At 44.3% G+C, this 27982-nt stretch overlaps 1 protein-coding gene across 3 annotated transcripts in view; it reads left to right on the plus strand.

Moving 5' to 3' along the window:
* The first annotated feature begins 445 nt into the window (after positions 1-445).
* The window catches only part of ANP32B (acidic nuclear phosphoprotein 32 family member B), a 33107-nt gene continuing 5570 nt past the window's right edge, over positions 446-27982 (plus strand). The window contains exons 1-6 of one of the 3 annotated variants that reach the window (XM_063649748.1): positions 547-1359; positions 12429-12578; positions 16359-16481; positions 18698-18753; positions 19758-19869; positions 22446-22635. In XM_063649748.1, coding sequence (XP_063505818.1) covers positions 1306-1359; positions 12429-12578; positions 16359-16481; positions 18698-18753; positions 19758-19869; positions 22446-22635 — 685 coding nt within the window. In that variant the 5' untranslated portion in view covers positions 547-1305. Of the gene's footprint in view, positions 1360-1967; positions 2452-12428; positions 12579-16358; positions 16482-18697; positions 18754-19757; positions 19870-22445; positions 22636-27982 lie in introns of those variants that run through there. The other 2 variants (XM_054502907.2, XM_054502906.2) reach the window with 2 other exon arrangements.

The raw sequence follows: 27982 nt of genomic DNA on the forward strand, positions 1-27982 counted from the left end.
TTCTTAGTTTTTGGTGCTTCTTGTCAGTACGATCTTCTTAGATTGTATTTGATTTGACACATTATGTATTTACTTATTTTACGCTGAATATAACGTCATTCCCCGGTGTTCTGCAAAACACAACACTCACCTCGATCTGGTGCTCTAACCCCTGGGACCCTTTGAGCCAGACCATGACAAAGGCTGCCTGCCAGGTTTCAGCAAAACTTAGACCACCAAGAATTTACACACTTCACAGGGGTGCCCTAAGGAATAAATGAGATTTAAAAAAAAAAAAAAAAAAGGTCTGCGGGGAAACCCTGAGGCCCTATTAGAAATGCTAATCGTTTCCTTCTCTAGCTCCTATTAAAATGTTAGAAAACCGAGGGAGACTCTCCTGAACAGGGTGGGGATGCTCGGCTGCTCTGTGGCTTAGCAAGCGACCCCAGCTGCCCTGCCAGGGCCGGCCGGCCGCGATTCCGTCCCGACGTGGGGGGGATCCTCGGCGGCACTACGGACGCCACTCTGCCAAGGAGGCAGCGGGGTTCGGCCTGTTAGCCCCAGACTGTGTGGCAGGCAAAAGGTGAACATCAAAGCCTCTCTGTCCCCGGTTTCTTCACATCTCGCGCCTCCGCGGGCGTCGGGCCGCCCCCGTGAGCCTCCCCGGTTGGACTGGGTTTTAGGGACCCCCGAAGCCGGACTGCAAAGCTTCCCACCAGCCCTTCCCGCGAACCTCCCAGCCCTGGCCGCAAGCCCAGCTCCGGGCGCAACGAGGTGGGGCCGGGGGTAGAAGCAGTCTCAGCGCGGCGGGGGTCGGGGGGCGAGGAAGCCCCCCCACTCACGAGAAAGCTCTTACATCAGCCGCCCCACGTGCAATCGGAGAGAGGGAGGAAGTCGCTCCTCTATTCGGGCTGCGCCTTTCCCCAGCCTCCGCCCCGCCCGCCGCGCGTCTCCCCGCCCCGTCCTTGGTGCAGCCGCGGCCGCCGAGCCGAGCAGCGCCGCGCGGGGCCGAGTGGAGCCGAGCAGCTGCCGTGCCGCGTCGCCGGTTTAAGCGCAGTGCAGGCCGCGGCCGGGGGCGGCGGTAGTGAGCCCAGCGCTGCGCTCCAGCCCCCTTTTCCCTCCATGGTTTCTCTCCGCTCCCGTGAGTAACTTGGCTCCGGGGGCTCCGCTCGCCTGCCCGCACACCGCCCGCCACCCAGGACCGCGCCGCCGGCCTCCGCCGCTAGCAAACCCTTCCGACGGCCCTCGCTGCGCAGGCCGGGACGCCTCTCCCCCCTCCGCCCCCGCCGCGGAAAGTTAAGTTTGAAGAGGGGGGAAGAGGGGAACATGGACATGAAGAGGAGGATCCACCTGGAGCTGAGGAACAGGACCCCGGCAGCTGTAAGCAGAGTCCCCTCTGGGCGCCCTCTCCCCCGATGACTTGCATGTAATGGTGGCCACCTGCGGGGCCCGGGCTGAGGGTTCGCCGGCCCCGGCGCGGGGAAGAGCGCAGCTCGTGGGCTCGGACGGGGAAGGCGGGCGGGTGCGGAGGGGGGAGCGAGCGCGCGAGGATTAACTCTTTGCCGCCCGCGGGCCCGTGGGGCGGCCGGGGGAAAGCAGCGGTGTGGAGGAAAGCAAACTTTGAGCGCTTCGCCCGCTGGGGTCTTTCCCCTGAGGGAGCGCGTGTGCAAGTGGCCGGCGGCGAGGGAGGGAGGCGGGGGTTGTGTAACGCTGGGAGCCATGTTTGCAGCCTCCCGGGATGCGCGGACGGGCGGAGGCCCGGCCTGCCGAGGAGCTGCGCGGCCATCCCCGCCTGGGCCAGGCCGGGCTCCGCGCGCCCCGGGCCGGCCGGGGAAGGGGCGCGGGTGGGGCGGGACGGGGGCTCCTGTGGCCGGAGCTCGCGGTGGGCGCTGGCCCAGCCGAGGGCAGCGGCCGTGGGGCGAGGAGGGGGCTTTTTTCCTTTGAAGGGAGCGAGAAGCCCCCTCGGGCGCCTGGGGGCCTGGGCGGGCGCGGCCTGGCGCGCGGAGCGGGGGAGGGGCGGGCCAGGGCGGCGGAGGTGGCGCAACCGCCGCCCCTCCCGAGGCCAAGTTTGAAAAAAGGACGCGGTTCCCGCCATTTTTCAAGCCTAAAAATAAAACTTTCTCCCCCGTTCCCTCGCTCCCTCTTCGTCCTCGGCCTTGCCCATTCCGGCTTCCCAGTGGCAGCCCGGGTCGACCAGGGCCAACCGTTGGGGCGACGGCTTCGCCCTTCCCCCCTGCGCCGCGGCGGTGGCGCCCAGGGCCCCTGCCCTTGCCCCGGGAGGCTGGCCCCTCCGTGTGGGCGGGCGGCGGCTCCTCACGCCAGCCGGGGCGCGCCACAAGCCGCCGCAGCGCCATGTTGGCGGGTGCCCGTCTCCCTCCGCCTGGTGAGCCGGCCCACGAGCTTGGCCTTGCCCGCCCGCCCGCCCGCCCTCGGCGCTGGCTGTCGGCCGCCTCTTCCCGCGCCGAGCTCTCGGTCTGTATCCCCCCGCCCCGCCGGGGCTTGGCTCGCACTGGCGGGAGCCGCGCACCGTGGCCGCCGCCGACTCATCCCGTCGCGGGCGCGCTGCCGACCCCCTCCCTCTTCTTAAAAGGGCAACGGCAGGCGGCCGCCCCAGCCCCGCGCCTGGCGCGCGGGGTTTCGGGCGGGCCTCTTCAGCTCGGCGCGCGGGATTTTGGGCGGGCCTCGGCTCGGCTCGTGGGCCGGGCGGCCTTTGGCCTCCCACGTGCTTGAGAGCGGCCTGGTGCGGTCGGCCGCGCGCCTTGCGGGCTGCAGGGGCCTGAGGGCGGCTCTCTTGCGGTGCGGCTGCGTGGGCGTGGGTCCGACCTGTGGGAATTGCCCCATTCGTCTCCCGGGTTTAGTGCGGCTGCCCGCCGTCGCGAGCCCCCCCGCTCACGCCGCGGACCGGCGCGGGGCCCGTTAGCGCCGCGGCCGGGTGCCCCAGCGGGCCAGTGGCTTTCTCGCCGAGGGCGGCCCCGCGGGGCTTCCCGACCCGCTCTGGGCTAAGCGAGCGGCCAGGTTTCCTGCCCTCAGGTGGCTGTGGTTAACAAGTCGCGAACTTGTGGGAATTCGTCGACCAGGGTTTACCTGGTGTGCTCGACGTTTTAAATCCTCGCTCTCTAGTCTTTGAGGTCACCACTAACGCGGGGCGGGCCGGGCTACACCGCACGGCGCTGTCCTTCCCGGAGGGCCCGCGAGGGTGGGCCGCTCCGGGGGTTGCGAGCTGGAGGGTCGCGGGCGTGCGTTTTTCCGATGTTCCGTCAGACATTTTGTGCCCGCCACGTGCTAGCCTATCGCCTGGGTGCCCAGCTCGCGCCACAAAACTTGAGAGGCTTTCTTGCCTTGAGAAGGTGTTTATTCCAGACTTTTCCATTGCGGCGTAGTTGCAAATCTGTAGAATATGGAGTAGCTAAAATTAGCCAAAGTGCCCGCAAGAGAAGTACACATGTGGGTCTTCAGAAATACGTTAAAATCTAGAATTTGAATTCTTTAGGATATGCTCAAACTAAAGGTCTTTTCAAATTCTCAAGAGTAGTGTTCCCTCTGGGAAACACTGTTGGCCTGCTGTTCCCCTTAGATGATGTTTTCATATATGAAGTAATATTGATTTAAAAACACATGTATATCTACAGGTGTTCATTTTTCTTTTCTTCTTTTCTTTTTTTTTTTTTTTTTTTTTTTGAGACTGAGTCTCTCTCTTGCCCAGGCTGGAGTGCAGTGGCGCTATCTCGGCTCACCTCAGCCTCCGCTTCCTGAGTTCAAGCGATTCTCCTCCCTCATCCTCCCGCGTAGCTGGGATTACAGGCATGCGCCACCATGCTCGGCTAATTTTGTATTTTTAGTAGAGGCGGGGTTTCTCCCTGTTGTTCAGGCTGGTCTCCAACTCCAGACCTCAGGTGATCCACCCGCCTCGGCCTCCCAAAGTGCTGGGATTACAGGCATGAGCCACCGCGCCCGGCCGCGAGTTCATTTTTCAAGTAATCAGCTTAACCTTTTTGCCAGTCAGGCCAGAGCCATTTAATTCAGTTAAATTAAAACATTTTCTCAGTAATACTATCCACATTTCAAGTGTTCAAACGTGACAAGTGGCTCGTGGGTGCTGCGTTGGGCAGCACTGGCCTGCAGAATCCACTGGTTTATTAAGTAAACATTTGAAGCCTGAGAAACCATTGAGGCGGTGTGGTGCTTTTTGCACTTGGGAGAGTTGGTGAGGCCTTGAGAGAGTGTTGCGGGAGCCAGCTGAGATTGTGGGGGTAGAGGAAGGTTCCCTTAGGGAGATGGAGACCAGTGGGAGTTAGGTACCCAGTTGGGCGAATAAAACTTTGACCTAAAACTGAAGGGTTTTTCTGGAAAAAATGCTGTAGATTTTGAAGGAAATTCTAAAAGAGAGTTTAAAGTGTTTTCGCACAGAGGCGTCATCCTTAAGGCAAATGAGAAGTTTGGAGATCACTCTCTTAAAATCACATTCAGCTAGTCACATGATACCTTATGTGTGATGTGCTGGAACATGCCATAAACACCACAGAAATTGATGGCATTGTCAGCTGTTACACAGTAGGCTTGGCCTCTGGGATCCTGCAAACTTGTCATGTGGGGTAACATGAAGAATCGTTTCCCCTGTTGAAGGTATACTGTTGTAGTATGAACAGGATGCCCTGAAATATACAGCAGTGTCCCATGGTTGACCTTAATGATTTTAAAGTCAAGTGAGATTTAAGGGTGTTTGAAGAGGGCGAAAAGGGGTTTAATTGTAAATGTGTTCTTATGTTTAAGACCAGATGGGCTTTTATTGTGTATATGGCTTTTTTTTTTATTACTGGGGTTTGAAGAAGACCCTAGTAACACTTTTGTTCAGTTGGGCTCTTGTGTGTTCTGACCAAGGAAGACAAGAAGGTAAACACAAAAGTGTTACTAGGGTCGTCTTCAGTTCACCTGTTACTATATCCCTATTCCTTATAAACACAAGTATGCCCATTTCCCTAAGGGATGGGGGCGAGGGATTGTAAAGAAATACAGAATTTTATTTATTTTTTTCTAAGTCCAAAAGAGCTGTTATGGCAGGGTGTATTCTCATAGTGGAACAAAATGGCCTAAGATGGCATTTTAAAGTAATCTTCATGAAGAGTGGTGATTACCATTTAAAAACATTTTATAGACAAGGATAGGAGATAGTTTGTATGACAAGTAAATATTTTATATAAAATATTGGCTGTTCACTGAGAGTAAATTGAACAGTGCCAGAATACACCATATATACACCATGGAAATTGGAGGTCTTGTCAGTAAGATGAGAAGACATTGACATGCAGTAGCTAGATATAAACCACAGTTAATTGTATTCCAAAATTAGAAAAGAATACCTGTTCTTTATGTGAGATTCTTATCCTTCCAGTAAACTGAACATGTCGCTCTGTTAGAAGCACCTCATTAACCACGCATCTGGGGACAGGCAGCCTTCCTATCAGCTCTGAGTTTTTCATTCAAAGTTAGAAAGCCAAGTAGTTCCTTACTGTGGCTTGCAGTCTATGCCCCTGCGAAATGCTGGTGTGCTATATATGCTGGACTGTGACATTTCATATACCAAAATAAAAGCAGTCTTTATGTAGTCCCAATTTACTGAGAAAAAATGTAGATTGTCTTTAATTTCCATCTTTTTTTGATCCACACCCCCTCCCTAGCTTTTGACCTCTTTTGTTGTGTCTACTGTGATGTAATTTTGAGCTCAATTGGATATTCTAGTTGGTTGCATAGCAACTAATTGGGGTTTTTTTCCTTGTATAAGTAATACATCTTCGTTTAAGAAAATTAGATATACATAGGCCAAAAAAATTGTAGGTATAGACAAGCAAAAAGAAGATAGACATCATACATGCATAACCTACCATCTAGACACTTTAGTGTATAGTCTACCAGAATGTTTAAATTTTTTCTAAACTTGGTTCATGCAAATAATCCAAATGCTAGTTAGCTTGTTGCTTTTTTTTTTTTTTTGAAAAATATGCAGTCAACATCTTTGTGTGTGTCCTTATTTTATAGACTCATTATTAATGTCTGCATAGATCATAATTTAAACATCCCTCTCAGGTTGTTCACAGGGATTTTGGCTGTTTTGAATACTGCTGAAATGAGCATCTTATAATGTGATTTTTTTTTCCCCTCTGCCAAATTGCTTTTCAGAATGGTTCCCGTCTTTAAATACCCACCAGTAGGATATTGGTGTTTACTTCCTTAATGCCAGCAGTTGTGCTACCTAAACACATTGGAGAACCACTAATAGAGATCCATTCTAGGCCGGGCACAGTGGCTCATGCTTATTATCCTAGCACTTTGGGAGGCAGAGGAGGGTGGGTCACCTGAGGTCAGGGATTCAAGATCAGACTGGGCAACATGGCGAAACCCCTTCTCTACTAAAAATACAAAAATTAGCCAGGTGTGGTGGCAGGCACCTGTCATCCCAGTTACTCTGGAAGCTGAGGCAGGAGAATTGCTTGAACCCCGGGGACAGAGGTTGCAGTGAGCCAAGATAACACCACTTCACTCCAGCATAGGCAAAAGAGCGAGACTCCATCTCAAAAATAAAAATAAAATAATAAAAAATTCTGTTAATTTAGAAACATTATTTTAAAATAATGGGTAGAAGATTTGAATACTGGTTAACTCAGAAGGATGGAAATTGCAAGGATGGCAGGAATTACTTTCTATATTTTGGGATTATTTCACTTACTATAATAACCAGTATTGTTCTAATTAAAAGAATTGACAACTCAGAAAGATCTTTAATTCCTCCATACCCTTTCCTCCTTTTATGGCAGAGACAGCTGGTATAATTGGAGAGCATCTCCCCACCAGTTAGGTAAAGTTGATCTTTTTTCATAATAGCTAGGGTGGCAAATGAGCAAATTGAAGAGAATGAAAGGAAAAAAAATGTTTCCATCTCCTGTGGCCCCCAGCTACAATCCCCAGGGATATTCCCATGACCTAGACTCATCATAACTTAAGGACCTCATAGGCATTTTGCCATTTAGAACTTACAATGGGTTTTGTTTTTCATAGAGATGGTGTTATAAATCATTGTTATATCCTCCAATCAGATCTGAAAAGGTATTTGGCTGCAATATAATTCAGATTTTTCAATGAAAAAGTAGTAGGAAACTACTGTTTGCTGGTAACTATAGAAAACAAATATGAGTTAAGTAGGAGGTAGTATGGATTTTTCATTTTTAAGTGTTTACCTTAAATTTGTGTTTGAGAAAAGGCAAGTTTAATTGGAGCATGAGGGAAGAAGAGGAGTGAATTTGGCCCCAAAAGTTAAACTGTCCATCTTCGAGCAGAAGGCCAGTTAACTCTTGGATCAAATAGATCCCTCAGATTTAAGCACAAATGAACAAATGCCTGCCTAACCTTTCTTCATTAGATAGCAGCTCTGGGAGGATTTGAGATAAAAGAAGAAACTAGGGCCTTTTCTCCTTTGATTAGGACCTCTGGTTTATTCTGAATCTAGGCTGGGAAGCTGTGGGATCATCTTGACCCCAGCTCCACTCACTGTCTCAACCACACTCTTCCAAAGCTGTTATCTCCTTTGCAAGGCAGTCTAGATCTCTATACCCAGGAAGGAATGAAAAGAGATGAGGCTTAGTTACCTCTGTGGAGATGCACTGAGAACCCCAGAGTTGATATAAAGATTGTTTTAAACTGAAGAGATTTGAGATTCAACAGATGCAGAGAGAAGCCTACTTGGAATTTATCTGGCTAAAAGCAAATACATGTCACAAACGAGGCTGACATAAATTCTCCTTTTGGAGTGAGTCTGTTCCCAGGAGAGAGGCCAAGAGTAAACCTCTGGTGGGGGTTGCGGGGGTAGTCTTTTGGCCCTAAGAAAACAAAGACCACTCATACCTATGTAGACAGACATTGTAAACTTGATCTCTCATTTGTTCTGAAAATACCATTTGTGTTCCCTAAAGAAATCTGTTCTTCCCAAAAGGTTTTTCTCCTCCTATCCTTTCCTCTTCTAAGTTAGGTATGTAAGCCCTACATTCTAACTACTCAGTTATCACTGAGGGTGAGTGCACCTGTGTATGTGTGTTGCACATGTAAATACACTTTTTCTGCACCTCAAATGCCACTTTTCTGCCATTGAAGCAATATCCGAGCTCAGAATACCTTTCATTAAGGTCCTGTTGAGAACTTTCAACAACCTTGAAGTTGGCTGATGGAACATTTAGACATGCTATCTTTGGGTACAGCCGTAAGTGGGGCCCTCCAGTGGTCTGCTTTATGCAGTAATTCTCATTCTCCTCTGTGCTTATTCCCCAGTGACTCATCTTCTCAATATGCTTCTAGCGTTCTGTTCTTGGGGTGGCATGTTTCTTTACATTCTCAGCCTTCCTGGAAAAGTCAAGGGACTTGCCTTTTCTGCCTAGCCCAACAACTCTCTGCCCTATTTATCCCAGTATATCCTATTGCCTCTTACTGGTAGAGGCAATTAAAGGTCTCAGGTATTCATTTTCTGAACTTCTCACTCTCACTTAACAAACTCACCTACATCTGTGTCCATCCTAGCCATCTCTCTTGAAGGAGCTGTCCCTCCTCCAACAAGAGTAGAATGATACCTCATTTTTAATATGCACATTTACTACTTACAGTTGAACCTTTTTTTTTTTTTGAGACAGAATCTTGCTCTGTTGCCCAGGCTGGAGTGCGGTGGCACAATCTTGGCTCACTGCAACCCTCCGCCTCACGGGTTCAAGCATTCTCCTGCCTCATCCTCCCGAGTAGCTGGGACTACAGGTGCACACCACCATGCCCGGCGCATTTTTTTGTATTTTTAGTAGAGATGGGGTTTCGCTAGGTTGGCCAGGCTGGTCTCAAACTCCTGACCTCAGGTGATCTGCCCGCCTTGGCCTCCCAAAGTGTTGGGATTATAGGCGTGAGCCACTGTGCCCAGCCAAACTTTTTTTTTTTAACTGGGTCTTTGTCGCCCAAGCTGGAGCATAGTGGCATGATAATGGCTCACTGCAAGCTGGACCTCCTGGGCTCAAGTGATCCTTCTGCATCAGCCTCTCAAGTAGCTGGGACCACAGGCATGCACCACCATGCCCAGCTAATTATTTATTTTTTGTAGAGACAGGGTCTACCTATGTTGCCCAGGTGACTCTTGGACTCCTGGGCTCAGGTGGTCTTCCCACTTTTGCCTCGCGAAGTACTGAGATTGTAGGCACTAGCCACTGCACCTGGCCTTGAACAGTTTTTTTAGTGTTGGCTATTTGTGTCTTTTAGAGCTTGTCTGTCCTTCGTTAGTGTTTCTGCTGGGGTATTTATTTTTTCCTCACTTAGGGTAAAAACAATGGAAGATATCCTCAAGAACAAGATAAATGCAAATAGCCAGAATTTCCGTAATCGAGAGATTACAAAAAGTAACAGTCAAATAAATCAGAAAATAATTTTGTGGCAGTTAAAATGAACTACTCATTTAAAAGAGAAGTTGACGTTTTAAATAAAGAACTCTTAACTAATAACACACTCAGATGTTTGTATTCTTTCACTTAGCAATGGATTCTGAAAACACAGTCCTAAATACAGAAGACATTTTAAGTAAAGATATGGCATTATTTATAGTAGGGAAAATTGAGCACAAATGTTCAACAGGGAGGATTGTAAAGTGATTTATAATATATCCACTCGCTGTGATTTCTTAAAAAATACTCTGTAATCAGAAAGTTGGTCCCTTTTATGTCCAGGTTTTCATCTTAGTCCCCCACAATTGTGACACAAACCTCTGTACAATATTGCTGACAAACCCGTGACCATTTTTTTCCTCATTCAGCAGTTATGTAGGCTCTTACACAGTGATATAGTGGTAACCGGAATATACATGATCCTGTCATCATGAGGCTTAGTCTAGCACTGACTTTTTTTTGTTTTTCTTTTTGAGATGGAGTCTCCTTTTTCACCAAGGCTGGGGTGCAGTGGCACAATCTCAGCTCACTGCAACTTCTGCCTCCCAGGTTCAAGCAATTCTCCTGCCTCAGCCTCCCAAGTTGCTGGGACTACAGGCACACGCCACCATGCCCGGCTTATTTTTGTATTTTTAGTAGAGATGGGGTTTCACTGTGTTGGCCAGGCTGGTCTTGAACTCCTGACCTTACGTGATCCGCCCGCCTTGACCTCCCAGGAGTGTTGGGATTACAGGCATGAGCTACCACGCCCAGCCAGCAAAAACATTTTTTAACCTGCATTTGAGTCCTGTGGTACTTTTTGATGACGCCTTGCAGTGGTTCAAGTGGAATTTTGCAAGTTGAAAGAAATGTCTTTAAGAGGTGATTTCACTTTGTGAGCTGAGAGGCAATATGGCTAACTCTGATTCTTCTTCACTTCACTTTTGGCATATTGGTGTATTTTGTATAACATTTTTGGATTATTTTGGATAGAATTATAGAAAATCTCCCAAGCTAAATGGGAACATTTTAATTGTATTGCAGTATACTGTTTACATGTGTGGGTGATGACAGTTGACCTTTTTAAAATTTTAATAGTTCGTTGGTTTTATGTTTAGTTGCTTTTTAATACAGAATAAATACATGGTTGTAAAAAACTTAGTACAGATATAAGTAAAGTAAACAGCAAAGGTCACTGACATTTCCCATTCCCTTTACCCAGAGGTTACTTTCTGGGCATTTATAATGTTCCAAGTCCTAGTCTCTACAACTTCATGAGGTAGGTACTATTATCTCCACTTTATGGGAAACTGAGGCACAGAGAAGTTAAGTGACTCGCACAAGGTCGCACAAGTTCTGAGTGGCAGAGGTGAACCAGGATTCAACCCCAGGCATATGTCTCCAGAGCCCAGCTTTTGTCAGAGTTGACCTATTGAGTTTTCAGATGTGCTCATTTCTTAGCAGAAACAGGAAGAATGGCAGAGATCTAAAGAAAAGTGGAACGAAGGAAGAAGTAAGTGGATGTAAAGAGTAAAAAGGATGCCTGGCTTCTGAAGAGGAAGTAGACAGGGTAGTGAGAAGTGGTTAGGCACTTACTATCTTGTGGGTATTGCTGACTTGAAATCTGTTTCCTTCTCTGTAAATGAGGGAAGGAGAGTGGTGGTAAAAAGAATAAATGATTAAGTACTCTATAATTGATAGCAATTACTAGAGTAGCATCATTGGATTTTGTATGAGAGGATGAGGACACTGTTAATAGCTCCTATTCTCTTTTCAGACTGTCAGCATCTCCCTACTATATACATGCTTGATTAATGCTATTAAATATGGTAGGTTCACTAAAAGAATGCCTTTGTTGGTGCAGTTAAAACGGTAATTTGCATCACTGTGAGTAGATCAAAGTGAGCTAAAAAGTTGCAGGTTTCAGGATGACCATAGAGCAAGAATGGCAATATGGGTTATTGTGGTGCATCTGCATGTAGACTATTAAGTAATCAATATTCAAAAGTTCAGATCATCAGATGTGATACTATTTTTGAGTTGGAGTCTCACTCTGTTGCACAGGCTGGAGTGCAATGGCGAAATCTCGGATAACTGTCACCTCCACCTCCCAGGTTCAAGCGACTCTCCAGCCTTAGCCTCCCGAGTAGCTGGGATTACAGGCACTCGCCATCTTGCCTGGCTAATTTTTGTATTTTTGTAGAGAGGGGGTTTCATCTTGTTGGCCAGAGTGGTCTTGAACCCCAGACCTCAGGTGATCTGCCCACTTCAGCCTCCCAAAGTGCTGGGATTACAGGCGTCAGCCACTGTGCCCGGCCAGATGTGATACTCTTGGATGGACTTAAATTCTGAAAAAGAGACTGTGTAGCCTGAAAATGCAATTTGATTTATTATCTAGCAGTTCTCTCCTAGAAACATCTTTCTCAGGTGCAACCCAGATTGATCTTTGTTTTGAATTAAGGACTCTTGCATCCTGATTTTTTTCCCAGTGTGAAGATAATCTTGGCAAAGATTACTAAAACCAGAATTGGAAAGTGTGTTGGTGCAGAAACCTCTAGCCAGAATCTCTTAGTGGTCTTGATAGGAAACATAAAGCTTTCCTCTTTTCCAGGGGTCATCTTCTGGGCCTTAAGGTAGACCCAGCCTAAAGAGTGTCTTCATTCTGCATTTGCATTTAGATAAAAGCTGCTCTTTGGGGAACAGGCTGGAGAAAAGAAATAAGGGGAATACACTTACTTCACTTATATCTTAAGAAGTATAGTTTCTGTTTCTGGAAAAACAAAGAGTGTAAGTGTTTATACCCATTGAGTAATAGTCCATCTTTGAACCTGTCAGTATATTGTTACTGAAGGCTTAATCAGTTTTTATCTTTTTATAACTATGATCTAGGTCTAAGTAAGAGGCTACCTGTATATATGGGTGTTTTTGCAGGATATTTATGGTAGAAGTTTCTGCATTGTTGTTTGTTTTCAATGTGTTTTTGGGAGCTTATCCTTTTTTCTTTGTCATCCACAGGTTCGAGAACTTGTCTTGGACAATTGCAAATCAAATGATGGAAAAATTGAGGGCTTAACAGCTGAATTTGTGAACTTAGAGTTCCTCAGTTTAATAAATGTAGGCTTGATCTCAGTTTCAAATCTCCCCAAGCTGCCTAAATTGAAAAAGGTAAGTGCTTTTTCTTTAACAGTAAAAGAGAACAATCCTGGGAAGGGAAAATGTATGATTTTACCTGTAAGGAAGCACTTAGTGTAGCAGAAAGTACATGGCCTTTGGAACTGGGCAGATGTGGGATTGAATTCTAGCCCTAGCATTTCCTTGATGGGTGAACTTCTGCAGGTTACTTAATCTCTCTAAGGCCCAATTTCCTCACCTGTAAACTGGTGGTATTACTTGACCTTGCAGAATTGCTGTAAAGTTTGGAAGTAATGCATGTTGGGTGCTCAGTAAGTAGTAGTTAGGAAGAATAATTACTGTGTTTTGTGAGTAATTTATTTGTTAATTGTTATAAAACCAATTCTCTATCCTTTCGGAAAAAAAGAGCAAATGCAACATAAAAATGTTTTCTCTTGTCATTGCACATTTAACTGTCACAGAGTCCCAGAACGTCAGAACTGGAAGAAACTTTGCTCCTCTAACCCAACCCCTTATTTTATAGGCACAGCAATAGTCCCAGTAAAGTGTAGTAATTTGCCTGAAGCCACCCACAAGTGGTTAGTACTAGAGCCAAAACTAGAACCCATATCTCCTAACCCCATACCCTTTCCATTATATAGGAAAAGATGTGTGGTTATATAAGTCTTGCAGAATTCTCTGCCATTTCAATATTCACTTTACTAGGAAAGTTAAGTTGTACCTTTATTTAAACTAAGGCACACGTAGAAGGCAACGTAATCAAACTTGGGCAAAGGTAGGTTGTTCCTAGAGTTTGCTTGAGTTCTGAGTGGGACAGTTAGTTTTTTGGTATTGGGGTTTGTTTGTTTCTGGTTTTGCAGGGGGTGGAGTGGGTTAAGTATAATACATGAGGCCAGTCATGGTGGCTCACATCTGTAATCCCAACACTTTGGGAGGCCAAGGTGGGAGGATCACGTGAGGTCAGGGGTTCGAGACCAGCCTGGCCAACATGGCAAAACCCCGTCTCTACTAAAAATACAAAAAAATCAGCTGGGCACAGTGGCACACACCTGTAGTCCCAGCTACTCCAGAGGCTGAGGCACAAGAATTGCTTGAACCCAGGTGGCGGCCGAGGTTGCAGTGAGCCAAAATCACGCGGCTGCATTCCAGCCTGGGCGACAGAGCAAGACTCTGTCTCGATTAAAAAAAAAAAAAAAAAAAAAAAGTATAATACATGAATTAAAAAGTGGAAGTATTTTTTGTTTTGCTTTCTTTATTTGCCTTATTTAGGTAATATTAATAAATGTTCAAGCAGTCTTCATGAGTTTCAGGTGACCGTTTCTGATGAGAAAGAAATTTCCCCTTCTAAGTATATACTAGAGGTTCAGGTATAATCCTTTTATATTTGCATGGGTATATCAGTGACATTGGAAGCTCTGATTAGCCCAGTTAAACATAGTATAGCTTTTTAGCATCTATTTACATAAACTTGATGCTAGCAGATCCTTGGTGTGTGTTTTGTGTTGTTTTCCTAGCATTCTGATTTATTTTCCTGAATTACTATTGGTCTCTGTACTCTCAGATTTATTCAGAAATTCAGCCTATCAGTGACCGTTTTTATAGGGACTTTAATAAACCTTTCAGAATTCTGAATAGAGCTTGTTTGAGTTCTGAGAAGGACAGGGTTTTTGTTTTTGTTGGTTTTGGGTGGGGGCGTGTGTTAAGTACATGAATTAAAAACTTCTAACATTTAAACATTAATCACTTCCCTTATAGGGCTAATGAGAGGGAATCATACTTAAAGGCAGGTTGAGTGTACTCATGATCGATAAGAACTTTATTTTCTTCCTATTCCAGAACACAAACTGGTTTTGTTTTGTTTTGTTTTGTTTTTGAGATGGAGTTTAACTCTTGTTGCCCAGGTTGGAGTGCAGTGGTGCCATCTCGGCTCACTGCAACCTCCGCCTCCCACGTTCAAGCGATTCTCCTGCCTCAGCCTCCTGAGTAGCTGGGATTACAGATGTGCGCCACCACGCCTGGCTACTTTTTGTATTTTTTTTGTAGAGATGGGGGTTTCACCATATTGGTCAGGCTGGTTTCGAACTCCTGACCTCAGGTGATCAGCCCACCTCGGCCTCTCAAAGTGCTGGGATTACAGGTGTGAGCCACCGTGCCCAGCCCACAAATTGTTTTTAACAAGAAATAAGTACTGAAAAAAAATTGATGTGTAAATGTCACAAATTTTCTAAATTTACACATCTATTTCATTTCAAAATAAATACGCTAATAAATGTTTTGGTAGACTGCCTTGTTTTGGTAGATTGCCTTGTTATTCCTACTCCCTAAGATACACATGTTGAAAGGATGTGGATGTTACATGTGTATGTGATATTCTAACCACAGGGTCTAAAACATGGGTCAAGAAAAGTGATCTCTGTTTTTATTTTGATTTACTAAAATTACCAATAAAGCTAACATTTGACTATTGATTATGGGCTTATGTTTTTAAACCTAGACCATGACTGTTTCACTGAAATATCCCATTGAAAGGAAAAAATGTTTTGAAATGTTACGTTTTCCTCTTCTGAGATATTTAACAACACCTTAAGCAGCTGACCTGTTTTTTTAACTCAGTTTTTCAGCAAATATTTATATTTTTAAAAGTTACTCTACTCTGCATCATATAGTACATTTCATTGCATGGCAAAAACTTCATTACATGAAGCTTTCATGCTATTCTAGGTACATAGCATAATAAGGAGGACATGGATATTTATGAAGCCAGCCTGCCTGGCTTCAAATCATAGGCCCACTACAGTAACAGCTGGGTGATCTTGGGCAAGTTTGTTTTCCTCATCTGTAAACAGGAGTGGTAATTCTGCCTACCCCATAGAGTTCTTATGAGAACAGATGAGTTAAGGTATTTCTAGTGCTTTGAGCAGTGCGTGGCATTTAAATACTATGTAAGGGTTAAAGTTACTATTGTTGTTGGCACTTTAAAATAGAGAATTAGAACCAGCTGTGTAGCAGAGTTTTCTTGTCTGCAAAAGGAAGAGCTTGAATTAGATGTTCTTCACAATGCTTTCCAGGCTCCAATTCCTTCTACTCTAAGATTCTAATATTCCTTGGTGAAGGCTCATTCCCTCATTGGCACATTACTTGCCTGTGCTACTTGACCTGCAGCTTAGAAATTAGAGTAGGTTCTAATAAAGGCTAGTGCCAGGTTTATGCAAGATGTGGCCTCCAGGGAGCTGGTTTCATAAACCTGAGGCTGTTGACCCACTCCCTTTTCTGAGGTTATGAAGCTTCTTTATGGGCTTACTTGTAGGGCCTGTCCCTCTCTTGTAGCTTTCAGAGCAACATTCCCTGGTGGCTTCCAGGTGTAGAACTCTACAGTGTATGTCAGTATTGTCCAGAAATTAGGTTTCAAGTGGGCATTGCAAGCTTTGAAGGCACACAAAATAAGCTGCTCAGAATGCGCAGACTATTAAACCATTTACCCTTTCTGGCAGGTATAGGGTATTACAACTTGTCAAAGGATTCTAATTGGTTTTGACCCACTTTTTAAGTTAGAAAATGTATTCGCTGATGTTAGAGACCAGTTCTTGAGTAAGCTGTTATTAGCAGCTGATTAGGAAAACACAATACTTCTGACCTTACCTTCTCCTGTTAATTATTTGGATTTAAACAAAATGAATATGCATGCCCTAATAGAAATAGGGATCATTTGATCTTGATAAATATTTGAGAACTGTATTTGTTACTTATAATAACTTAAATGATTTCTGTTTCTCTGTGTGTATTTGTGTTTGCTGTGTCCATTTTCTCTTGCAGCTTGAACTCAGTGAAAATAGAATCTTTGGAGGTCTGGACATGTTAGCTGAAAAACTTCCAAATCTCACACATCTAAACTTAAGTGGAAATAAACTGAAAGATATCAGCACCTTGGAACCTTTGGTAAGTAACTGAGAATTTGGAAACTGGGACTTACTGGTCATTTTCATTTTCATATTTCTTTATAGTGGGGGAAATTACTGGCAATAATAATTGGTTGAGAAAGTGGTGGCTTTTTACTTTTTATATAAGTCCCAAATTTAAAGATCAGGGCCTCTCTAATTAGATGTATTTCTGTGGCTTTGCTCTCTCCCTGCCTGATATTGTGGTGGCATCCTTCAGAAGAGAATTTTTGGGGGTATTTTGTTTTGGATCCACTTTTGAAATTCATGTATTGACTATATAGCCTTAAACATGTTCTTAACAATTTTTTTCTTCAGACTGGCCAAGCCATTATGCACTTTTACACTTTTAACAGAAAAGGCTATTTATGTTGTGTGGCATACCTGAATTGCAGATGGAACAAAGACAGCTCCATTTTAAGCTCTAGGTCATCTAATTCATGATCTTGTGTTCTAGCTGGATTACTGTTGCCTAGAGTTTTGCATGGAAACGCCAAGATCCTCCTCAGTCTTACATACTGGGATAAGATATGAAAAGCTAAGTTTCAGTGCCACTTGGGTTGTAGACTTGATGTGTGACCTTGGGCAAACTGCTTCTTCTCTCTGGGCCTCAGTTTCCTCATTTATAGCAGGGAGGATAATAATCCCTGCCTTACTTACCTCACTTAGGAGTTCTGAGAACAAGATAATGTACTTACTTTGCTTTGTAAGTTAATGTACTTACTTTGCTTTTTGTCCAGTTTGTGTGGAAGTTGTAGTGGCCAGAAAAGGGCTTCCAGAGGCAGGACTGGAGGCAGAGGGCTTAATGCAGTTTGTAGGGCAGCCCCACAGGCTGTGCTATTTGGAAGAGGGTTATTTAGCATATAGGAGGTGTCTTTGAGAATCCAGAACAGACACTAGAGGGTAAGACATTTCTTCTCTGTTGTCTCTATTCTGATGTCAGAGTATATTAAAATAAGTGGATTTCACATCACTTGTGTAGAATGCTCTGTTGATACTTCAGGGGAAGACAGTTAAATTGTAGCTTCTTTTAATGAAGAGGACTTCCTGTCAAGAGTTAGAAGATCTTTTCCTTCCTAAACAATTATTGAGACTGCTCCAATACAGATTTAATTACCTTTTACTGAATCTCTTTGTGTGTGTGTAATATATGTATTCTTTTAGAGAGGTCTCACTATGTTAGGCCAGGCTGGTCTTGAACTCCTGCCTTCAAGTGATGCTTCCATCTTGACCTCCCAAAGTGCTTGGGACTACAGGCCTGAGCCACCATGTCCGGCTGAGTCTCTTTATTTTTACATTTCATTAAGTTGTCCATATTTAAGAGCTTATATTTCTCATAAATGTGATGCCTCACCAGTGCTCCATGCATTTTGCCCTTTTTCCTATTACAGGTATACCCAGGTACTCAGGCTCTTACTAGTTTTATTTGTTTCTTTCAAACCAACCCCCATTTCCAGTATTTAAGCCGACATTTACTGACTTTTGCTGCATCCAAGGACATGAACATTTGCCCATTGTATCCTTATATAACCCAGAGAAGAGAGAATGACTGTCCTCTTTTTAGAGATGAGGAAGCTGATTTTAGAGAATGTAGATAATTGCTCGGGAGAAATGGCAGAGTAGGGATTCAAATCTAAGTCTAGGCTGGGCACGGTGGTTCACGCCTTTAATCCCAGCACTTTGGGAGGCCGAGGCAGGCAGATCACTTGAGGTGTCAGGCGTTTGAGACCAGCCTGGCCAACGTGGTGAAACCCCATCTCTACTAAAAATACAAAAAAATTACCCAGGCATGGTGGCAGGCGCCTATAATTCCAGCTACTTGGGAGGCTGAGGCAGGAGAATCACTTGAACCCAGGAGGCAAAGGTTGCAGTGAGCTGAGATCATGCCTCTGCACTCCAGCCTGGGCGACAGAATGAGACTCCATCTCAAAAAAAAAAAAAAATTCGAAGTCTGCTATGTTTTCCATAGCCCTTGGGACCTCTTCTTCTCTTTCCACCTGTAAATTTATTTCATGCCCAAATTTCCTTAAGCTGGAAATTTCAACAGGAGCACCAAATTTTAACTGCTGATGCTTTCCCGTTCAGATGGGCTACACTAAGCCTTTGTTTATTGGTTAGTGACAGACATACTAATCCTAGGTTGTGAGCATAAGACACCCTTCTCTCCGCCACCCCCTTTTTTTTTTCTGGCTTAATTTTTTTTTTTTTTTTTTTTAGACGGAGTCTCGCTCTGTCGCCCAGGCTGGAGTGCAGTGGCGCCATCTCAGCTCAATGCAAGCTCCGCTTCCTGGGTTCACGCCATTCTCCTGCCTCAGCCTCCCAAGTAGCTGGGACTACAGGCGCCCGCGACCATGCCTGGCTAAGATTTTTGTATTTTTAGTAGAGATGGGGTTTCACTATGTTTGCCAGGATGGTCTCGATCTCCTGAGCTTGTGATCCGCCTGCCTCAGCCTCCCAAAGTGCTGGGATTACAGGCGTGAGCCACCGTGCCCGGCCTTCTCGTTTAATTTTTAAAGAACAGAGCAGCAGGCAGTACCTTTTCACTGTTGGCCAGTTGATGACTGGCCATTAGCTAATTCTCGTGGCAGCCTGAATCCTCTGATTATCAGAAGCCTTTTTCAGTGTTGTAGCACCCAGCAATGGAGCAGAAGCAAATACTGTGTGGGAGTTGTTTGCTTGAGTTTTTTCCTGATCTGGTCAGTAATGTATGAGAGGACCCTCTGGTGGCTGTGAAAGTCTCAGTCCCCCAGGATAGTGAAGGATGAAAAGTAATCTTCGTTGTGTTCACCATTTTTAGAGGATCTGCTGTACCCATACACTTACTGGGTGCTTTATGCATGTTTTATCAGTAATTGTCAAAAAAAAAACTTCGATACAAAGTGGATAGAAATAGCATGGCCCTTGTTTTATATTGAGGAAGCTAAGGCTTGTGTGAGGCTGAATCCCTTGTCCAGAGTCACACGCTGTGGCAGAGCCACAGGGCTACACACCAGAGCTATTTCGAAAAGCCTGGGGTCCTGCCATTCTGCTATACTTGGCACTCAGATTCCTGGCAGTGCTAGGTTGGTCTCCTGAAGTTCTAACTTGGAATTAAGTAAATCTGTAGGAGAAGGTGAAGGGGGGAAGAGTTGGGTCCATTTTGACTTCTGGCAGTATTCTTCAGTGGGAAAAAACACCATCGTCATCCTCATTAACCACATACATTTTGAACACCGTCTACTTTGAGCCCAGTTCTTACAGTCAATGCAATGATTGTGAATGCCTCTGCTTGCTACAGGGACATTAATCGAGAGACAAAGAAGGCATCAATTCAAACTTCCTTGGACACCTTTTTTAAGAGACCTGGGCCATCCAAACCATCCCCCAAAGCCCTTCTAAATTCTAAGAAGGCAAGCAAAATTATTGTTAATAAAATGTTTAATGTTTATTATGGCTAGCCTATTAGGTTACATCAAATTTCTGGTATGGTGGAGTTGTAATTTTTTTTATCGGTATTTACACATTACATTGGGATCCTGAATAATCTGTGTGTAGTGTATTTTGTGCCTATTGGGCTTTAAAGCACAATTTTACTACTTTCAGCGGTTCCAGAGTGCTACAGTTATTTAGGATTTTTGTTGTTTTCTTGCTTTCATTTCATTTTTCAACCTACTGATTGGCATGTCCAAATTGTTTGAGAAGGGGTGCTTTGCCAGGAAGTGGCCAAAAATCTCACATAATTGTACAGTTTCAGAAACAGGAGAGCCTTGGAGGCCCTGTGTACTGAAAGAGTCAATGAAACTAGATAGAGAAAGGGCTTTTGGTATTAAAAAGTATTAGATAAATATCAGAGATTGTGTGTGTTTTTGTGCACCTATTTCTAGGAAATAATTCTGAAATATAAATGGCTCATTCCTTTAAGTGGAGAATTTTTAGAGTGAACCTTTTTGGAAAAGCTGCCTAAAGCTGACTCTAGCTGGCATTGAGTCAGCCTTTGTGAAGAGAAAGCCAGTATGCTAGCTAGCCGTCTGGGGTGGCATTGCAGCATTTTTTTCCTCTTTGGCAAGAAGTCATACCTGGGCTTCTGGAAGTCAGGGCCTGACTGGAAGGGAACCTAATCTGAAAATTACATGATACAAAAGCAGCTCTATGACCAGAAGGGCTGGGGACAGCTTTCTTAAGACGTCAAGGAACTGACTATATAAGCACATTGTTTGATCCACAGACTCTTGGATCATTGTACAATTTGTGTTTTGAGGGGTGCAACGTTTTCCTGTTGCTGTAACCCTGCTGTGTGTTCCCTGCATGAATAAAACAAGCGTGGGAGCCTCTTTCTTGATCAAGAAGATGAAGTTCTTCATGTGCAGGGGTCAGTAGCCCTTTTCTCTAAGGGCCAAATAGTAGGTTCATTTGGCTTTGTAGCCTGTTTATATAGTCTCTGTCACAACTAGTCTGCTTGGCCATTTTAGCACATAAGGAGCCATACATAAGTAAATGAGTGTGACTGTGTTCCAATAGAGCTTATTTTACAAAAACAAGTGGTGGGCCAGAATTGGCCACTGGACCACCGGTTCCTAACCCCTGCTCTAGAGCCTTGAGGCAGATTTTCACACCATTTTATATCTCCTCAGAACTACATAGATACCTTGAGTCCTGAAAATAAGGTTTTGTTTTGTCTGCATTTCTTCTCAGGTCCTTGTGAGTGTTGTAACAGCTTTCCTAATAAAGCAGCAAAACCTGTTAAGCATCAACATTTATCTTTTTAGAAATTATTTCATGTGGGGGTCCTCTTAATGTTTGTTTGGCTATTTTTAGTACTATTTACTTAGAGAATACCAAAGTTTTTCTCTTGATTCAGAACCATTAAAGGTTGTGTTTATGAAGCTATCCAGATATATGTAGTTATTGCCCCTATTCTGAAAGGCACCAGGCTATGTGCTACTTCACATTGGATTTGCCTTTCATAGGCTGCTCCCTCTTCTATCTGCAAGGGTCTGCTGTCACTTCCTGTTGCTGTCTCCTGACTTCCCTATAGTGTAGTACCTCTGCCCTCTCAATCTCTTAATTTACCCTTAATCAAAACTTAATAGACCTGGGATTGAAATACTAGTACACTGATATAATAACAAATGAAGATCTGAGTAAATACATAGACATTTTCCAGTACACTTTGACTACTCAGAAAACTTGACTTGGGCCAACTTTTTATAGCTTAACTGTTTTTAGATAGATGAAACTGATGGTTCCAAAGAAATGAGGTATTGCAACAAAATTTCAAGGTATGGTAAATAAAATCAGAAGAACTTTACATCATAAAAGTCTGGTAACATGTCAGTCTTTTCCCCAAATACTAAAAAAGAAGTGTGCAATGTTTCTCCATATTTCTGAAGTTTCAACTCTGCGCCCCTCTGCTTTTTCCCCAGCCTATGTTGACTCCCGTCTTCCCTGAAAGTAGCTGCGTTGCCACACTTTATGTTTTATTATATTTCATCCTCTAGTGTTACATGTCTATGCCCTAAGTAAAATTGTAAGCACCCTGAGATTTGTGTTATAAATCTCTGAATTTTTCCCTATACTGCCACCCTAGAACATTAAAGACCGCTTGATACCCAGGAAGTTCTTAATGGCCATTTGATTACTCAGATGTTAACATTTGTTTCAGCTAAATTTATTAAACTGTTTGATTGTCTCATACTATGAAAATATCTGGATTTAATAAAAATTATTTTCAATTTATATTTCTTTAGACTACTACGCTGCCAGAAAAACACATAGTTCTCTGGGAGAGTAGATAAAGGAAGAGAGGGACGAAAGTCTAGTAACCTAATATAAAGGTTGCAGAAGACTTGATGTATTTTTCTATATATGAGGCTGAGTGGGTAGCAGAAATTGAATATAGAGCCTAGAATTTTACCTCTTCAAGAGATGGGTTTGTTACTTATATTCCTTTGGTTTAGGAGTTGTGGTTTTTGATCCTTTTCTTCAGAAAAAATTAGAATGTCTGAAAAGCCTGGACCTCTTTAACTGTGAGGTTACCAACCTGAATGACTACCGAGAGAGTGTCTTCAAGCTCCTGCCCCAGCTTACCTACTTGGATGGCTATGACCGAGAGGACCAGGAAGCACCTGACTCAGATGCCGAGGTGGATGGTGTGGATGAAGAGGAAGAGGATGAAGGTGAGTAGGCTCAGAATCTGGTGAGCCTGATGTCTGCCTTTCAAAGCCTCTGATAAAAGCTATTAGATGTTGGCCAGGTGCGGTGGCACACACCTGTAATCCCAGCACTTTGGGCGGCCGAGGCGGGGGGCATTCCTTGGGCCCAGGAGTTTGAGACTAGCCTAGGCAACATGGCAATACCTTGTTTCTACAGAAAATAGAAAAAAAAAAAAATTAGCCAGGTGTGGTGGTGCACACCTGGAGTCTTAGCTACTCAGAAGACTGGAGGCCGAGGTGGGAGGATCACTTGAACCTAGGAGTTCGAGGCTACAGTGAGCCATGATTGCGCCCCACTGCACTCCATCTCAGAAGACAGGGTGTCTCAAAAAAAAAAAAAGCTACTAGATGTTCTTACTATTGAGGAAAATAGTGTGTGTTTGTGCGTGTGCGCAGGCTTGTGTGTATTTTTTTTTAATGTAGGCATTCCATTAAATTTATAGCTAAGGCCTATTTCATAAGCACCTGGCCTCAAGGGATCCTCCCACCTCAGCCTCCCCAAGTGGTGGCATTACAGGGATGAGACACTGAACCTGGCCCGGGAAGTATTTCCTGAAGCCTACAAGCTAGGTTAGGATGCTGTGCATGTTAAACTGTAAACCCCTTACTCTTACAGGCTTGCCACTCTGCTGTTCTTAAGTCTTCCTACTTCAGGGGTCTTCAACCGACAGGCCACGGACTGGTACCGCTCCATGACCTGTTAGAAACCAGGCCGCATGAGCGGTGAGGAAGCCTCATCTGTATTTACAGCCACTCCCCATTGCTCACATTACTGTCTGGGCTCCACCTCCTGTCAGATCAATGGTGGTATTAGATTCTCATAGGAGCAAGAATCCTATTGTGAACTGCACATGTGAGGGGTCTAGGTTGCGTGCTCCTTAGGAGAATCTAATGCCTGATGATCCGAGATGGAGCTGAGGTGGTGATGCTAGCGCTGGGGAGTGGCTGCAAATACAGATTAACATTAGCAAAGAGGTTTGACTTTACAGAGATGATAATAAATCAATTGCTTGCAGACTCATCAACCCCTATCTGTGAGTGGCAAGTGACAAGCTGCATCTGGTGGCAGGCTTTATAGTGGCAAGTGAGTTGGTGTACTTCAGTTGTACAGCTGTATCTGTTGACAGGCTTTAAGTCAGAATCTGATGCTTTTTTTAGTCAGTGCGTGACCTGCCCTTTTTTTTATTTACCACTTCCATCCACACCTCTTTCCCGCACTGCGTATTTGTCTGAGTCACAGTTTTTGTAGGCCCACAAGCTAACTCTGTCCAACATGAGCAAAAAACGTCGCTGGAGAGCTTCTTTGAAAAGGGGGAAAGATCCAATAATGAGACAGCAGAAGACAAGACTGCCAATGAAAAGAAAGCTTCATTGAAAAGAAAATACCAAGAGTGCTACTTAAATTACAGGTTCATTGCAACAGATGATTCACATTCTCCGAGCCCACTTTGTATAATATGTGGCAACCAGCTATCCAACAAAGCCATGAAACCTTCGAAACCGCTTCACTGGCTGGGCACAGTGGCTCATGCCTGTAGTCCCAGCACTTACGGAGGCCGAGGTGGATCACCTGAGGTCAGGAGTTCAAGACCAGCCTGGCCAACATGGGGAAACCCTGGCTCTGCAAAAATACAAAAATTAACCAGGCATGGTGGTGCACACCTTTAGTCCCAGCTTCTCGGGAGGCTGAGGCATGAGAATTGCTTGAACCTGGGAGGCGGAGGTTGCAGTGAGCCGAGATTGCGCCGCTGCACTTTAGCCTGAGTGATAGAGCAAGACTCCATCTCAAAAGAAAAAAAAAAAAAATGCTTCACCACCTGGAGACCAAGCACCCTGCATTTAAAAGACAAGCCTTTGGAGTTTTTCAAAAGAAACATGAACATGAAAAACAGAGGCAATTATTGAAAGCTCCCACTTCATCAAATGTGACTGCACTGAGAACATCTCATTCTTAGTGGCTAACTGCATTGCTAAAGCTAAGAAGCCCTTAACTAACTGCATTGCTAAAGCAAGAAGCCCTTTACTATTGAAGAGTTGATCCTGCCTGCTGCTAAGGACATTTGTCGTGAACTTTTAGGAGACGCTGCAGTTAAGCTGCAGATCAAAAGTGGCACATGTTCCTCTTTCAGCTAGGACCATAACTAGATGAATTGATGAAATAGCAGAGGATATTGAGGCACAGTTGTTAGAGAGGATTGATGAGTCACCGTGGTACACAATGCAGGTTGACGAGTCTGCCGATGTTGACAACATGGCAACAATGCTTGTTTTTGTGCAATATATTTTCAGGAGGATGTGCATGAGACTGTGTTATGTGTGCTTCGTTGCCAACCAGCACCACAGCTGCAGAACTATTCAAGTCTTTTGAACGATTACATATCAGGAAAACTGAATTGGTCATTTTGTGTCGTATATGCACAGATGGAGCGGCTGCCATGGCTGGACAGCTTTCTGGTTTCACTACTCGAGTCAGAGAGGTTGCTTCTGGATGTGAGTCTATGCACTGTGTCATCCATAGAGAAATGCTGGCTAGCTGACAAATGTCACCTGAACTTAACGTTTTGCAGGATGTGATTAAAATTAACCACATTAAAGTACATGCCCTTAACCCTTGTCTGTTCACGCAGTTCTGTGAGATGGATGCAGAGAATACTTCTCTTACACAGAGAAGCGAGATGGCGTTCTAAAGGTGGATCACTGGCCAGAGTTTTTGAGTTACGAGGCCTGCTCCAGAGATTTCTCTAAGAATAACAGTCACCACTAGCAGAATATTTTAGTAACACAGAATGAGTGGTAAAACTTTTTTTTTTTTAAAGTTCAGGGGTACATGTGCACGTTTGTCGCATAGATAAACGTGTACCATCCCATCACCTAAGTATTAAGCCCACTGTCCATTAGCTAGTTTTCCTGATGCTCTCCCTGCCCAGCCTCCACAGGCCCCAGTGTGTGTTGTTCCCCTCCATGTGTCCATGTATACTCATTATTCAGCCCCCACTTATAAGTGAGAACATACGGTATTTAGTTTTCTGTTCTGAGCATTGGGATTTTTGACATGTTTCAAACAGTAGAAGTGATTTTGAAAGAGAGTGAGCCAGGGCCTTCTTTCTTGCAGCTGGTGCATGATCACCTATCTCAGCTCTCAAAAGAGTTTGAGCATTACTTCCCAACCACAAAAGACCCCCAAACTGGGAAGGAATGGATCCACGACCCATTTATGAATAAGCCAGGTCAATCGACTTTGTTCATGCTTGAAGAGGATCAGCTGGTTGAGATCACAAATGGCAGTGGCCTTAAAAGTATGGTTTGAGACAACTTCAAAATCTCCATATATTCTGGATTAAAGTCGAGGTGGAATATCCTGAGATTGTCAAAAAAGCACTGAAAAACCTGCCTGCATTTCCAATATCCTATCTTTGTGAAGAAAGTTTTCTGCAGTGACAGCAACCAAAACAAGATTATGGAGTGTACTGGACATAAGCAGCACACTTCGAGTGTCACTGTCTCTCATTGCCCCCAGATGGGACTGTCTAGTTGCAGGGAAAACAAGCTCAGGGTTCCCATTGATTCCACATTATGATGAGTTGTATAATTATATATTGCAATGTAATAATAGAAATAAAGTGCAGAATAAACATAATGCGTTTGAATCATCCTGAAACCATCCCCCCACCCCCAGGCTGTGGAAACATTGTCTTCCACAAAACTGGTCCCTGGTGCCAAAAAGGTTGAGGACCGCAGTCCTACTGCACTACAGTCATCATCTTGGGTAGATACTTATCTCCTGATTCATAGGGCCTGACACTAAGTAGGTACTTGGTACCTGTTTGTTATTGCCAGCTATAAATAAAATAGCTTTCCCTTCCATTGACATATGACCAGAGTTTTAAAAGGTAATGATTTCAAATAACTGTATGTTAGATTCCATTTTTCATTCATAAGGGAAATAATCTCTGATCATAACAGAATTAAAAGATGATTTTCAGTAGTTTTGGCATTTGACCCAGGATTTATACATATTTTACAGATTTACAGATTTTAAGAAATAACTAATACTTTCTACCCAAGATATTCCTCCTGATTAGTTTGTGTTTTCTTTGCATGCTGAGTTTGTTTACTCTCAGTCACTCTTAGAATAAAACGCTTCTCACGTACAGGTGGCTTAGAGCAGCAGTCTCCAACCTTTTTGGCACCAGGGACTGGTTTCATGGAAGACAGTTTTTCCACAGATGCAGGGAAGGGGTTGGGGGCGGCAGCTGAATGGTTTTGAGATGAAACTGTTCCACCTTAGATCAGGCATTAGATTCTCATAAGGAGTACACAGTCTAGATCCCTCACATGTGCAGTTCACAATAGAATTTGCACTCCTATGAGAATCTAACAGGTGATGTGACAGGAGGCGGAGTTCAGGTGGTAATGGTCACTGGCCTGCTCTTCACCTCCTGCTGTGCGGCCCAGGCCACGGACCAGTACCAGTCCTGGGAGTTGGGAACCCCTGGCTTAGAGGAAGCAGAATGATTAGTTTTCACATCAATCAGCATGAATACCTCTTTTCTTTAAAAATTAGCACATACAACAGAAATTATCAAGAAAATAGAGGAGGAAAAGCATCAAGGAGTTTGGGTGCAGTTAATGGTATAATACTCTGGAAGCATTTTTACAGTTTTATTTTGAAGCATATTGAGACAGACAAAAATTAATGAGCTTATAAGGTGGTAAAATGGACAGAGAATAGGACATCTCACCTATTTCCAAATGTTATGTCCCTTTGTCCCTTCTACAGTTTTTCCATTTTTCCTAAAAACCATTTGTGCTTGTTGTCTATTTAAGTTCACGTCAAACAGGAAGAACAGCCACATGTGCAAGAGCCAGTAAAGGACATTCCTTGGAAGGTGGGGGGCAGTTCCTGAGAGCAAAGATGGGTCAGCCAACAAATACTTGAGCATTTCCTATGTGCCAGGCACTGTGGAAAATAGTGGTTTGAAAAGAAAAAAGAAAAAAAAACAAGGTTCCTACCCTCTTGGACCTTACAGAGAAATTTTTTTTTTTTTAAATCATAAATAGGCTAGGTATGGTGGCTCACACTTGTAATCCCAACACTTGGGAGGGTGAGGCAGGATGATTGCTGGAATCCAGGAGTTCAAGACCAGCCTGGGCAATATAGACAAACCCTATCTGTACAGAAAAAATTGTTTTAAATTAAAAATCATAAATAATAATTGCAAGTAAGCAAAGTGTGTTGTAATGGAGAAGCACCACATACTCATGGTGAGAGCCTATGACCTGGCATTGGGAGGTCTGGTGAGTAAGACTG

Source organism: Pongo pygmaeus, chromosome 13 (genome assembly GCF_028885625.2).
Source record: "Pongo pygmaeus isolate AG05252 chromosome 13, NHGRI_mPonPyg2-v2.0_pri, whole genome shotgun sequence".
NCBI classification, from domain to species: Eukaryota; Metazoa; Chordata; class Mammalia; order Primates; family Hominidae; genus Pongo; species Pongo pygmaeus.